We start from the raw sequence: 14,516 nt of genomic DNA, 5'->3' as shown, positions 1-14,516 counted from the left end.
ACTCTTGATATCAAAATTCAGCAACTTAACAGCCCACAATGCCTTGTACTCAAGCTCAACCGGTAGAGGACAAGCCTTCCCATACACAAGGTTGAAAGGTGTGGTTCCTAAAGGAGTCTTGTAAGCAGTCCTATAGGCCCAAAGTGCGTCATCTAGCTTGATAGACCAATCTTTCCTTGTAGTCCCCACAGTCTTCTCTATAATAGATTTGATTTCTCTGTTAGAGATCTCAACTTGACCACTTGTCTGAGGATGGTAGGGAGTTGCAACCTTATGCTTCACACCATTCTTCTTGAGAAGACTTTCAAACAGCTTGTTGATGAAGTGAGAGCCTCCATCACTGATGACAGCTCTTGGAACTCCAAACCTTGGAAATATGGTGCTTTTGAACATCTTTATCGCCACTCTAGAATCATTGGTGGGACTTGCCACAGCTTCTACCCACTTGGAGACATAGTCAACAGCTACAAGGATGTATTTGTTGCCAAAAGATGATGGAAATGGTCCCATGAAGTCAATACCCCACACATCAAACACCTCCACTTCTAGAATTGGGTTTTGAGGCATCTCATTCCTTTTGGTGATGTTCCCTCTCCTTTGGCATGAATCACACCTAGAGACAAAGTCTTGAGTGTCTTTGAACATATGAGGCCACCAAAACCCAGCTTGTAACACCTTTGAGACAGTCTTGAAAGTGGCAAAGTGCCCTCCATAAGATGATCCATGACAGTGTGTGAGGATCCCTTCAACTTCTTCATCAGCTACTGCTCTTCTATAGAGTTGATCCCTACAAAGGATGTAGAGGTAAGGTTCATCCCAATAGTATTTCTTCACATCTTTGTAGAACTTCTTCTTGGCATATCCTTCAAGATCGAGTGGCTCTCTTCCACAGGCTAAGTAGTTCACCAAATCAGCATACCAAGGCCCCTTCTCTTCAGTTGCCTTCACCTCTTCAAGCTTCTTTCCAGTTTCACAAACTGCTACCACTGCTCCAATTGCCATGATTTGCTCTTCTGGAAGCCCTTCATCAATAGGGATCCCACTCTCAATCTTTAGTCTAGACAAGTGATCAGCTACACCATTCTCAACTCCTGGCTTGTCTCTAATTTCAAGGTCAAACTCTTGTAGCAGCAAGATCCACCTCAACAGTCTTGGTTTAGCATCCTTCTTGGCCATGAGGTGTCTCAATGCAGCATGATCAGTGTAGACTATGACCTTTGACCCAACTAAGTAGCTTCTGAACTTCTCAAAGGCATAGACAATGGCTAGCAACTCCTTCTCAGTTGTAGCATACTTCATTTGGGCTTCATCAAGAGTTTTACTTGCATAGTAGATCACATGAGTCTTCTTGTCCTTCTTTTGACCAAGAACGGCTCCCACAGCATAATCACTAGCATCACACATGATCTCAAAGGGGAGATCCCAATCTGGTGGCTGCACAATGGGGGCACTAACCAGCTTCTCCTTCAACATCTTGAAGGCTTGTAGACATTCCCAATCAAAAACGAATGCAGCCTCCTTGCATAGAAGCTTAGTCATTGGCCTTGCTATCATCGAGAAGTCTTGGATGAACCTTCTATAGAATCCGGCATGACCGAGGAAGCTTCTAATGTCTTTAACCGTCTTTGGTGCAGCTAACCCAACCATCACTTCAATCTTGGCCTTGTCTACCTCAATCCCCCTCTCTGAAATCTTGTGTCCAAGCACAATCCCTTCCTTTACCATGAAGTGACACTTCTCCCAGTTCAGCACAAGGTTGGTCTCTTCACATCTCTTGAGGACCCTGCTAAGATTTGACAAACAAGCAGAAAACGAAGATCCGTAGACAGAGAAATCATCCATAAACACCTCCACAACATCCTCTATAAGATCAGAGAAAATAGACATCATGCATCTTTGGAAAGTGGCTGGAGCATTACATAGCCCAAATGGCATCCTTCGATAAGCAAAGGTACCATAGGGGCATGTGAAAGTCGTTTTCTCTTGAACATTTGGATGTATGGGGATTTGGAAGAACCCTGAATATCCATCAAGAAAACAATAATAGGGATGATTTGCAAGTCTCTCAAGCATTTGATCAATGAATGGCAATGGAAAATGATCCTTTCTAGATGCTTTGTTAAGTTTTCGATAATCTATGCACATCCTATGTCCTGTTATTGTTCTTGTTGGTATTAGTTCATCCTTATCATTTTTAACCACAGTAATTCCTCCTTTCTTTGGAACAACATGCACAGGAGACACCCATTTGCTATCCAAAATAGGATAGATGACTCCTGCATCTAAGAGTTTTAGAATCTCTTTCTTTACAACATCCTTCAAGTTGGGGTTCAACCTTCTTTGATGTTCTATAGAAGTCATAGATTCATCCTCTAGATGTATCCTATGCATGCATAAAGAAGGTGATAACCCTTTAATATCATCTAGTGAGTAGCCTATTGCCTTTCTATACTTTCTAAGTTCATTCAAAAGTTTAGACAATTCATCTTCACTAAGCTCACTACTCACTATGACAGGGTAAGTTTCATTAGGGCCAAGGAAAGCATACCTTACACCATGGGGAAGAGGTTTAAGCTCCACTTTTGGTGCTTTGAGTTCACTCCAATCATCCTCTTGGAGGTTCTCTTGTTGAGTAGCTGAGAAAGCATGATGATCCTCATATGAAAGCTCCTCATTCTGTTGTTCATCACTAATCTCCGTGTGAGAGTCCAGCATCTTCACATAAGCATCACTTTCCTTGTTCTCGACCATTTGGACCTCTCTCTCAATTGTTAAGGCATGTTGTAGAGAGTCTTCAAGTGCCAACTCCTCTAGAAGTTCATCAGCTAAAACCTCCATCTCTTCAATGTAGAATGCTTGGCTTTGTGTAATAGGCTTCTTCATCACCTCCTTGATGTCAAAGTGAAGAATGTTTCCCTTTCCAAGGTGAAGATCAATCTTCCCTTCCTTAACATTCACAACTGCTCCTGCTGTAGCCAAGAAAGGTCTCCCCAATATCAAAGGATCTGTTGGTTCTTCATCCATCTCCAACACCACAAAGTCTGTAGGAATCTCACAATTTCCAACCATAACAGGGAGATCTTCTAGGATACCAATGGGAATCTTCACTGAACGATCAGCTAGCACAAGAGAGAGTCTACATTTCTTGTATTGTGTAAAGCCAAGCCTTTTAGCAATGGAGAGAGGCATAAGGCTCACACTTGCTCCCAAATCGCATAGACACCTCTCAAAAGCAAATTGCCCAATGGCACAAGGTAAAGTGAAGCTTCCTGGATCTTCAAGCTTCTTAGGGATGGTTAGCCTTTGGATAATAGCACTACACTCATGAGTAAGAACCACCATGCCTTCCATCTCCTTCTTCTTCTTAGTTACAGCATCTTTGAGGAACTTGCTGTATTGAGGCACTAGCATGAAGGCATCAATTATGGGTATAGTAATCTGAACTTCACTCATTTGCTTCTCAAATAAGGCTTTGTATTGCTCCAAAAGCTGTCTCTTGAATCTACCGGGAAAAGGAAGTTTTGGTTCATAGGGAGGAGGATTGAATAGAGCTCCTTTTGATGAAGTTGCAGCTTCATTCTTGTTCTCCCCCTTCTTTTCTTCTCCAATTTTACCCTTTCCTTTTGCTTCAACTATTTTCTCCAAGATCTCCTCATTGGTTTTCTCATCCATAATAACCACATCATCATCCACATTGATGACTACCTCCCCATCTTGCTTCTCATTATCCCTAATGAGAGTTCTTGGTGGTAGCTGTTTTCCACTTCTAAGGGTGATGGCTTTCATTGTTTCCTTGGGATTTTGCTCTGGCTTTCCAGGTAATGCCCCTTGTTGGCGACTTGGCTGAGAGTTCATGGAAGCAAACTGATTCTCCAAATGTCGGATCTTGTTGTTGAGCTCATTGTAGCTTCCATCGATCTTGGAGTGAATTTTCGTGAACTCATAACCCATTGTCTTCTCATTCTTGGCCTGAAAATCCAAAAGTTTCTTGAACATTGCATCCACACTTGTATCTGAAGCTGGAGCTTGTGAAGAACTTCCTTGAGCTTGAGTAGACTGATTGTTGGTATTATTGAAACCAGGAGGGGTGTTTTGCCTAGGCTGATAGTTCCCTTGCTGAGTGTTTTGCCTCTGCTGGTATCCTCCTTGCTGGTTGTTTGAGTAGGACTTTTGCTGGTAGTTGTTGTACTGAAAGTTAGGCTCCTTCCTGTACCAAGAACCATTGTTATTGATGAAGCACAGCTCTTCTTGTCCTTCCAAACCATCAACCTCATTAATCTTAGGAGGAATCTCTTGAATAGGACCACCCACAAAGTTGACCTGCTCTTGTTTAGCTTGGTTAGAAAGAAGCAAGTCCATCTTCTCCTGCAAGGACTTGATCTCTTTCTTTGTCTGGTGATCATCATTTCTGTTGACCCTATCATGCTCCTCGCTATAGACGGAGTCGCTCTTAGTCATGTTCTCCACCAGTTCCTCTGCTTCTTCTTCAGTCCTCCCCAAGAAGAAACCATTGCTTGCAGTATCAAGCCTGTTTCTGCACTGTGGTAAAGCTCCTCTATAGAAAGTGCTTAGCAAACTCTCCTTGCTGAAACCATGATGGGGACATTGAGACCAATAGCCCTTGAACCTCTCCCATGCTTCACTGAAGCTCTCTAGACCTTTTTGTTGAAACCCGGAGATTTCGTTTCTGATCTTAGCTGTCCTTGAAGTAGAGAAGAACTTTTCTAGGAAAGCTCTCTTGCAATCTTCCCAAGTAGTGACTGTGTCACTTGGAAGAGTCTTCTCCCATTGGTGTGCTTTGTCTCCCAAAGAGAAAGGGAATAGCTTCAGCTTGAAAGCATCTTCTGAAACACCATTAGTCTTGGACAAGCCACAGTACTGATCAAACTTGTACAAGTGATCAAAAGGGTCCTCAGCAGCTAGACCATGATACTTGTTGTTCTCTATAGTGTTGAGCAGCCCTGACTTGATCTCGAAGTTGTTGTTCTCCACAGCTGGTGCTCTGATTCCCAACCTATGACCATGAATGTGAGGTTGATCATAGGCTCCAATGGCACGAGCTTGGCGCTGTGGATGTTGTGGCTGGCGCTGTGGTCTAAAAGGATCAACTCTTGGACCATTGCCTCCTTGGACTTCACCATCTTGAGGCAGATTCTCCATATCAAGCTCCAACCTTTGCAAGTGAGCCTGTTGCTCTACTTCTCTTCTTTGTCTTGCTATCTCCCTCTCAAGTGCTCTAATGTCTTCAACTCTTGGAACTAGGTTTGTTGGACCTCTGCTCCTTGTGTTCATACACCTGAAATGCAAAGGGAGAAGGACAAAGAGAAGCAATAACACAATTAAATAAAAATTGACTTAGTCTCAAGCAAATGACTAAATCCCAATGTCACAATCAACTTAGAATTTGGCAACGGCGCCAATTTGATGATAGGAGTTTCAAGGCTCCTAATCAAATGTTGTAGTATAAAGGATGTCAAACCAGTTCTGAGTGATTCTAAAGCAAAGGGAATGCAAGACCATGCTTAATCTAAGTGCTACCAGTTTTTGAGATGTTTTTTAAACTAGATTACTACCTAAAATGCAATAAAGGACAAAGCTTTCTTTCTTATAAGAAGGGAGAACTCATGGGCTATGGGAATCGATCTTGGGTGATCAAGATTCAACCTAAAGGTGTCAACTTTGAACCAATCTATATCTACCTTAGACCTAGACACAATCCTAAGCAAACTCTATCCCTAGATGAATGCTCATTTACCTAGATAACTCAAGCATCAAATCCCTTTGGTTGAATGTTATCTAGGTAATCATTAATCACAAGTCTACTAGCCATCTTAACACCTTTAACAACAAATCCCTTTGGTAAAGGATGTTAAAAGCTTAGGAGAGTTGGTTCAGGCATTTCATCAAACACCTTCCGGGTATGAAATGCCTAGAGCTCAACTTTAGAGAGGCCAACTCTAAAGTTGCATTAAAAGCCCTCTACTAGCAAGGAATAAGATTGATCTACACCTAAACACCTTAGATCTAGCTTAATCACCCTTAATCTCTCTAACCCATGAATCCAAAGATGACTACTCACTACTTTCCATGATGAGCCCAAGAATCAAAGATGATTTGGTGCTAATCATGATTAGTGATCAAGATAATCAAGCAATCACAAGAGAAAAATGATCAAGATAGGATCTTTCACCTAAAAGTTCTTTTGTGATTAGATAGAAAACAAGATAAGATCCTACAATTAGGTTTAGAGAGTATTTATGTGACTTCTAAAACCTAATGGGCTTAATTAATCACTTCAAAAGCCCAAATAAAACATAAGTTTTCGACATAAGATAAAACGCGGCGCGGGTGCACTAGGTCGCTCCCATAGGTCGCTCCGAAACACATGCTTCACCTCTCCAAAACGCGCGCGGGTTGATGACGTCGCTCCAGAGGTCGCTCTGCATCCGCCGCGGGTGAGTGACGTCGCTGCCATAGGTCGCTCCGCATAATGAAAGTCGTCGACAAGAAGTTGGGCTTGGAGCGGGTGTATCACCTCGGTGCAAGACGTCGCGCCAGCCTTCGATTCTTCTGGAGCGGGTGTCGCACGTCGCTCCCGTACCCCGCTCTGGTGCTTTGCTCGCCTAAACAGCATTTTCCACTCCCTTTTTGATCCCAAATGCTTCCAAGTACCTCTAATATCTCCAATGGAAACTCCAAAACCTGATAGAGACTTATGCAGTGCAAAAAGAGACTAAAATGCATGATTCCTAATCTAGATGATCAAAACATGCAAGAAATAGAGGGTTAAAACAATGTAATTATGCAAGATATCATTATGGAAAAGAGAAATCAATTAAGTTTATCACTAATAACCTTTAAGTAATATTTATTTTTATTGTAAATTATATAATTTAAAAATATATATGGACATAAAACAATGCCCGTGCTTTTAGCACGGGAGAGAATACTAGTAAGATATAAACTAAAACGCTGAAATTGTTAATTCACCTTCGTTTCATTATGTGATGATCATGATTTGACTGTGTGTTCAAGCAATATCAAATAAGAAGATAATTTTTTTTTTACTTTCTCACTGTACTCTTAAGTAGTGGCGGATGTAGGGTTATTTTTTTGTGGAGGCAAATCTTACATAAACTTAAAAAGCATAGCTAGAAAATGATATTTACTAAAAAAAATAACTAAAATTTAGGGATATTAAACAAATTTTGAAAATTTTACATCCGCCACCGCTCGTAAGGAACAAGCCTTATCTAATTAGACACATGAATTTTTTTTTAAAGAGTTCAGATTTCAGAAGATCCACAAAAGTTTTTTTTTCTTTCTTTTTTCAATACAACCTTTTCATTACAACTCAACTTTGGTGACTACAAGGAGAAGATAAAATTTTGCATCTTCTTTGATAAACAAAATAAACTACAATATCAACAAAGTTTGAATGCGTCGAAAATGCTTTCATGACCAAGTCTAGACAGCTGAGAAGTAATCACTAAAGTAGTGACGTTGAGATCTAGTCCACAAAAGGGCTACTTCTCTAATTTCTTGAGAAATGTTTTGTTTTTGCTTTAATTTCGTTCGCATTAAAAACATGAAACGAAACCATTACATACCTTATTCGTTTTCATGGTTTTCATAAATTTTGAATTTTTTATTGTTGCACAAGAATAGGCAACCTTCCTATCTGTAACAACTTAACGCATCATTTAACACCCTATAGAGTGTAGACACTAACCGCGCGAAAACAAAGGCAACGTATTTGCTTCAATGTGGCAATATGGTAGTTAGTGAAGTTTGACAATACAATTTTGTGACCTTCCTGGAATGACAGACAATATTGATTCAAGATGGAGGACACTCGTGATGTTGCGCTCTCTTCGGTCCAAATCGTAGCCTCCTTCCTTTGTTACGCTCACTTCGCTCCAAACGATAACCTCCTTTCTTGGTCACAGTCATCTCAATCAAGTTGGAGTTGTGCATGTCTCCTTGCTTGGTCATGTTAAGCTAAATGAGTTTTAGGTTAGAAGCCCATCTAACTTAACATGGTATCAGAGCCTGATCCACGTAGTTCAACCCGATCCACGTAGTTCAACCCGATCCACATCGATCTGGCCCAAAGTTGTCCCATCGATCCTTACCTGAGTATTCCGAAATCGACACTCAAAGAGTCATCATCTCGAAGGGCCGTATTAGACACAAAATGTCCCACATCGGATGTTGGAAGGGATCCTAAGCAATATATAAAATAGATGGATCACTTCAATTAGCACCAATTGGTTTTAGGTTAGAAGTCCATCTAGCTTACAGGTCACAGTTTATACTTGATTTTTTTTCTGAAAAACGAATACTATATTAACAATACTATGCTGGTCAAACTGAAGAACAAAATACAAAAATTCCTTAAGTGTTTCTGTAAGTGATATTGATCTACCAACATATAAATAAGATAATTATATTATCTTTATTGCTGACCTCAAACAGTCTTTCTGAAATAAACTAAAGAATTCTTTTTATATAAAATTTTTGAAAACTATATCTTCTTATCTTTTGACAGATTCAACATTTTTTATATTTTTAATTTTGATAATAAATTAAATATTTTTGACTGATTCAACATCTTTATAGCTTAAAATGTAATCATAAAATATTAAATAATATTAGTATTATGTAGATGAGAGATTCTTCATTCTTGAAATAGTTGAACCTGATAAGGGTTTTTTTCTTTTGATCAAATAAGGGTTTTCTTTTATAATAGATCACTTGGTTGGTCTTAGTGTTGAAACTAGACTGGCTTGACTTTTACTAAATACAATAAAACAAACTTGAAGCAATATCTAACTTGTTTCAGCCGGCACTATTGGCTCTTACTTTTCCACATAGAGACTCAGACAATTCAGCCAGCCAAGTGGACCTGCAGCCGACAATATAATTAAATCAATTATTTTAAAATAAAATAAATAATAAGGAGGCTAAGCCTGAGCTATAAAAGAAGAATAAACCAAGATCCATCAAAATCATCACCATCTTCAACATTACAAGAAAACACACATACACACAGACTTCTTTGATTTCCTCGCCTCTGATCAGTGTGATCACCAAGTTACATTCAAGGACAAAAAAGAATGGGAATCCTTATTGAAGAAACCTTAAGCGCCAACTCCAAATCCCAAACTGTTATTGATGATGATAATGAGTTGGGTTTGATGGCCGTGAGACTAGCCAATGCCGCAGCCTTTCCAATGGTTCTCAAAGCTGCTCTTGAGCTCGGTGTCTTTGACATTCTTTACGCCGAAGCAGCTCGCACCAACTCGTTCCTCTCACCATCTGAGATAGCGAGTAGGCTACCAACTACACCACGTAACCCTGAGGCCCCGGTTTTGTTGGACCGGATGCTTCGTCTACTTGCTAGCTACTCCATGGTCAAATGCAGTAAGGTCTCATCCGGGAAGGAAGAGAGAGTCTATAGAGCCGAGCCAATTTGTAGATTTTTCTTGAAAGATAACATTCAAGATATTGGATCCCTTGCTTCTCAAGTCATTGTGAATTTCGACAGTGTCTTCCTCAACACTTGGTAATTTTCAAAATTCATATTTAGTAACAAATATGCTCGGTTTTTAATGTCTAAATTTTAAACGCTACGAAATCTTACTTTATTGGTACATTAATTGCAGGGCACAATTAAAAGATGTGGTGCTAGAAGGAGGAGATGCATTTGGCCGTGCACATGGTGGCATGAAACTCTTCGACTATATGGGAACAGATGAGAGATTTAGCAAGCTCTTTAACCAAACCGGATTTACAATTGCGGTTGTGAAGAAGGCTCTTGAAGTTTACCAAGGCTTCAAAGATGTGAATGTGTTGGTTGATGTTGGAGGTGGGGTTGGTAACACCCTTGGTGTTGTTACTTCTAAGTATCCAAATATTAAGGGTATCAACTTTGATCTGACTTGTGCCTTGGCACAAGCACCTTCTTACCCTGGGGTGGAACATGTCCCTGGAGATATGTTCGTGGATGTTCCAAAAGGAGATGCCATGATCTTGAAAGTAAGTTCATCAACTATCTTATAACTTTTTTTTTCTTAAAATGTGTGTATTTAATTAGTATTCTGTATTTACTTAGTTGATTTAAATTGTTTTTCAGCGTATACTTCATGATTGGACCGACGAAGATTGCATTAAGATTCTTAAGAATTGCTGGAAATCACTACCGGAGAACGGTAAAGTTGTTGTCATAGAACTAGTCACTCCTGATGACGCTGAGAATGGAGATATCAATGCGAACATTGCCTTTGATATGGACATGTTGATGTTCACACAATGTTCCGGGGGAAAAGAGAGATCACGAGCTGAGTTTGAAGCTTTAGCCATGGAAGCAGGCTTTACTCATTGCAAGTTCGTTTGTCAAGCTTACCACTGCTGGATTATTGAGTTTTGCAAATAAAATGTGTTGTATATAATACTAAATCTTCAACAGTTTGTCGATTTCATCTTTGTTTCAGTTCCTTGTTTGAGTGTGACTTTGTCATTGACTCCAAAGCAATGAAATAAAAAAACATCTCTTTGCTACAAGAGTCGATTATATTTAGAAGAAAGTTGTGTTTTAATTATCATGGAGGCATTTACTACATAAGAAAATATTACAGAGATCCATAGCCTCTTATCGAAGTAGAGATGGAATTGAAATAAATCTTTCAAACGAAACAACGATAAGAGAATCATAACTACCTTTAAAATTCAATAAAGAAATTCGAAGATGCAGTTGAAAAAAGCGATGAAGGTCATCGTAACTCATATTATATTGATTTCTCTGTTCATAGCATGTAATTTGTATACATAATGAATTAATTAGCGATGTGTGTATATCAAAAAGAACCAAAACCATTAAATACAATGTTCGTACATGGTTTTGGAAGAAAATGAAAAATAAAGTTTATTTTGTTGTTATGTCATTTATTTGAGTAATTATCTTTTTGCACAAGAAATAAGCAACGTTCCTATCCATAACCACTCACTAGTCACTACCTTTGTAATTTACTTAAACTGGTCCATTATACGGCTATTTAAAAAATGTTCCAATGGTTAATTGGTCTAAATAACCCCAAATTATTTACTGATCACTGAGTCCAAGTTAATGAAGTAACAACCCAAAAACTTGTGACCTTCCTGGAAGGACAATTCATGATGGAGGCCATTAAGGTCGATGTTATACTCACTTAGGTCCAAATTTGCATCTCTCTTTGCCCTTCCTATGTCGCAATCTTTCTAAATTCTAATCATGCAGCAGCTATGTGTGACGAGCATTTCCAACTCAAATCTATATTTGTCTCTATAATAGTATTTAGAGACAAAATCACTCTAACCCTATTCTATTTCCTCCCCTAAAATAGAAATTGCTAATTTCACCTCTACGTTTAGAAGAAGAAATAACATTCCTCTATAATATAAGTATATTTTTGTATTCACAAAATGATTCAATAATTTTTTAATTTAACAATAATAACCAAAATAAATATTTTTAGTGAAAATGTACTGTTTATATAAATATAATCATACTTTTTATTTACATAATAGTTTCTATAAAAATATTCAGTGTAAAATATCATAATTTTTTGAAATGTTAAACTAAGGGTATGACTGGTTTCTCCGCTACCACTCGCAAACGCAGCTTTTCCGATTCGTAGCGGTTGTTTGTGTTTTGCACCAATCACTCAAACCGTTCTAAACCTCATAAATTCAAAAGCTTGTTCCAACAAGAGTTTGCGGTTGCGGACGGTTGCGGGAGGAAATTTTTTTTTAAACAATATAAATACAAAAATAATAATATTCAATAAAAAATTTAATTGAAATTATAAAAATACTAAAATATATCTATTATATTTAAATTAATATTATAAAATTAAAAAATAAAAATATTTTCTATAATTTCAAAAAATTTAAATTTCTAAATATTATTTTTATATTTATTATAATATTATGACTTTTGATATTTTTATAATTATATAAAATGTAAATATTGTTAATTTATTATTTAACCGCTGTTGCATTTGGTAGTTAACTAGTTATAAGTATCCCGCAAACGTACCAATTTGTAACCGCAGAGCCAGTCGTACAAATCTCTTAAAACCGCTAGAAACCGCAACTACCCGCATTCGCAAACTCCCCCAACCGTAACCGCTGCATTTGAACCAGTCGGACCCTAAATTGGGTTGGTTTTCAACTTTCAAAAATAAAAAGTATTATTTGTAAAATTAGAAGAGAATATATGAAGAATATTCTTTTTTAGAGGAAAAAAAAAAATAGAAGAATACATTGGAGACAAATCCATTTAGAAGAAAAAATAGAAAAATACATTGGAGATAGTCTAAATATTATAATATTATGTCGATCAAATTGAAGAACAAAAAAGTAAAAGAAAATAGATATATTACTCTTTCAGAAATATAAAATATAAGATATAAAGATGTACTCTTGGTCGACTATAGTGATTAATTAAAGTCTCCTTTGAACATTGACTTAAAAACCAACTGACTTGAAACAAGATTTGACTGTTTCAGCCGCCACAAGTGGCTCTTGGATACTAATTAGCCAGCCAAATGGACCGGCACGCCAACAATATTACAATATTGTTAATTCAAATTAAATAACAGAGTAGGCTAAGCCTTTGCTATAAAAGAAGAAGCTAAGATCCATCCAATCATCATCCAGAAGAGAAAAAACACACATACACACCAGCTTCTCCATCCACCCTCGCTTCTGATCAGTGCGATCACTTACGGTACCGTGACAAAGCAGAGAAAAATAAAAAATGGGAATCCTTAATGAAGAAACATTAAGCGCTAACACCAAAACCCAAATTGTTATTGATGATGATAACGAGTTGGGCTTGATGGCCGTGAGAATAGCCAACGCTGCCGCCTTTCCGATGGTTCTCAAAGCTGCCCTCGAGCTCGGTGTCTTTGACACTCTCTACGCCGCTTCGGTGTTCCTCTCACCTACCGAGATATCAAATCTACTTCCAACCACACCTCGTAACCCAGGAGCACCGATTCTGCTAGACCGGATGCTTCGTCTACTCGCTAGTTACTCCATGGTCAAGTGTGGTACGGTCCAAGCCGGAAAGGGAGAGAGGGTCTACAGAGCCGAGCCAATTTGCAGGTTCTTCTTGAAAGATAACATTCAAGATATTGGATCCCTTGCTTCTCAAGTCATTGTCAACTTCGACAGTGTCTTCCTCAGTACATGGTAATTTTCTATTTAACAATTATAAATTTTCCAAAAAGAAAAAAAAACACAATGAATCTTACGTTGTTGATATACTATATATTCTCAGGGGACAATTGAAAGATGTGGTGCTTGAAGGAGGAGATGCGTTTGGTCGTGCACATGGCGGCATGAAACTCTTCGACTATATGGGAACAGATGAAAGATTCAGCAAGCTCTTCAACCAGACCGGATTCACTATTGCCGTCGTGAAGAAGGCTCTTGAAGTTTACCAAGGCTTTAAAGATGTGAATGTGTTGGTTGATGTTGGAGGTGGGGTTGGTAACACACTCGGTGTTGTTATTTCTAAGTATCCAAATATTAAGGGTATCAACTTTGATCTGACTTGTGCCTTGGCACAAGCACCTTCTTACCCTGGGGTGGAACATGTCCCTGGAGATATGTTCGTGGATGTTCCAAAAGGAGATGCCATGATCTTGAAAGTAAGTTCATCAACTATATTATCATCCATTTTTCTTGAAGTGTATGTATACTTGTATTTAGTACTTACATGTGAGATTTAATTTGTTTTACAGCGTATACTTCATGATTGGACCGACGAAGATTGTGTGAAGATTCTCAAGAACTGTTGGAAGTCACTACCAGAGAACGGTAAAGTTGTTGTCATAGAACTAGTCACGCCTGATGACGCTGAGAATGGAGACATCAATGCAAACATTGCCTTTGACATGGACATGTTAATGTTCACCCAATGTTCTGGTGGGAAAGAGAGGTCACGAGCTGAGTTTGAAGCTCTAGCTACGGCTTCTGGCTTTACCAAGTGCAAGTTCGTTTGTCCCGCTTATCACTGCTGGATCATTGAGTTCTGTAAAGAAAATGTATAGAAATACAAAAAATAAATCCTCACATGAAGTTAATCTTTGGTTCAATTGTTTGTTTGTAATGAGTTAAAGATCCACAACTCTCGCTTTGTCTTGGAGCAATATGAAATAAGAAGTAAAATTTTATATTACTATCGTCTTTTAAGAGTCAGCTTTAATTGCATTAGTCACATGAATTGCAATTCCTTTATAAGTGACAAGTACATATTCATTACTCAACGGTCGGCTAATTTCATTTGTTTCCTTCCTCTTTCTCTCTGTTACTTGATTGTCTTCTTACATTCACGGGAAATAACGGCTTCTCTCTAATACAACTATTCATTTAATTCTGTTATTGCAAAAAGCTTGAGAGAATCTTGTTCACAGAAACCTTCACATGATTTTAAACCTAATGTTCCACTATGTTTCTTGTTCTGA

General features: G+C 38.3%; 2 protein-coding genes and 1 non-coding gene across 3 annotated transcripts; all 3 read left to right on the top strand.

Annotated features, from left to right (window-relative positions):
* Positions 1-4,588: 4,588 nt before the first annotated feature.
* LOC125576035 lies at positions 4,589-4,695 on the top strand. Its single transcript, XR_007314569.1, has one exon. It is a non-coding gene; the product is annotated as a small nucleolar RNA R71 (small nucleolar RNA).
* Positions 4,696-8,997: 4,302 nt separating this feature from the next.
* LOC106347347 (indole glucosinolate O-methyltransferase 4) lies at positions 8,998-10,566 on the top strand. Its single transcript, XM_013786867.3, has 3 exons — positions 8,998-9,568; positions 9,669-10,041; positions 10,139-10,566. The coding sequence occupies exons 1-3, from the start codon at positions 9,120-9,122 to the stop codon at positions 10,436-10,438; spliced, it is 1,122 nt and encodes a 373-aa protein (XP_013642321.2). The 5' UTR covers positions 8,998-9,119; the 3' UTR covers positions 10,439-10,566.
* A 2,081-nt stretch (positions 10,567-12,647) lies between these two features.
* Positions 12,648-14,230, top strand: LOC106347348 (indole glucosinolate O-methyltransferase 4-like). The gene is made up of 3 exons (XM_013786868.3): positions 12,648-13,239; positions 13,328-13,700; positions 13,794-14,230. The coding sequence occupies exons 1-3, from the start codon at positions 12,803-12,805 to the stop codon at positions 14,100-14,102; spliced, it is 1,119 nt and encodes a 372-aa protein (XP_013642322.3). The 5' UTR covers positions 12,648-12,802; the 3' UTR covers positions 14,103-14,230.
* The last annotated feature ends 286 nt before the right edge of the window (positions 14,231-14,516 follow it).

This window comes from Brassica napus, chromosome A6 (assembly GCF_020379485.1).
Source record: "Brassica napus cultivar Da-Ae chromosome A6, Da-Ae, whole genome shotgun sequence".
NCBI classification, from domain to species: Eukaryota; Viridiplantae; Streptophyta; class Magnoliopsida; order Brassicales; family Brassicaceae; genus Brassica; species Brassica napus.
This window is presented reverse-complemented; position numbering and strand designations above follow the sequence as displayed.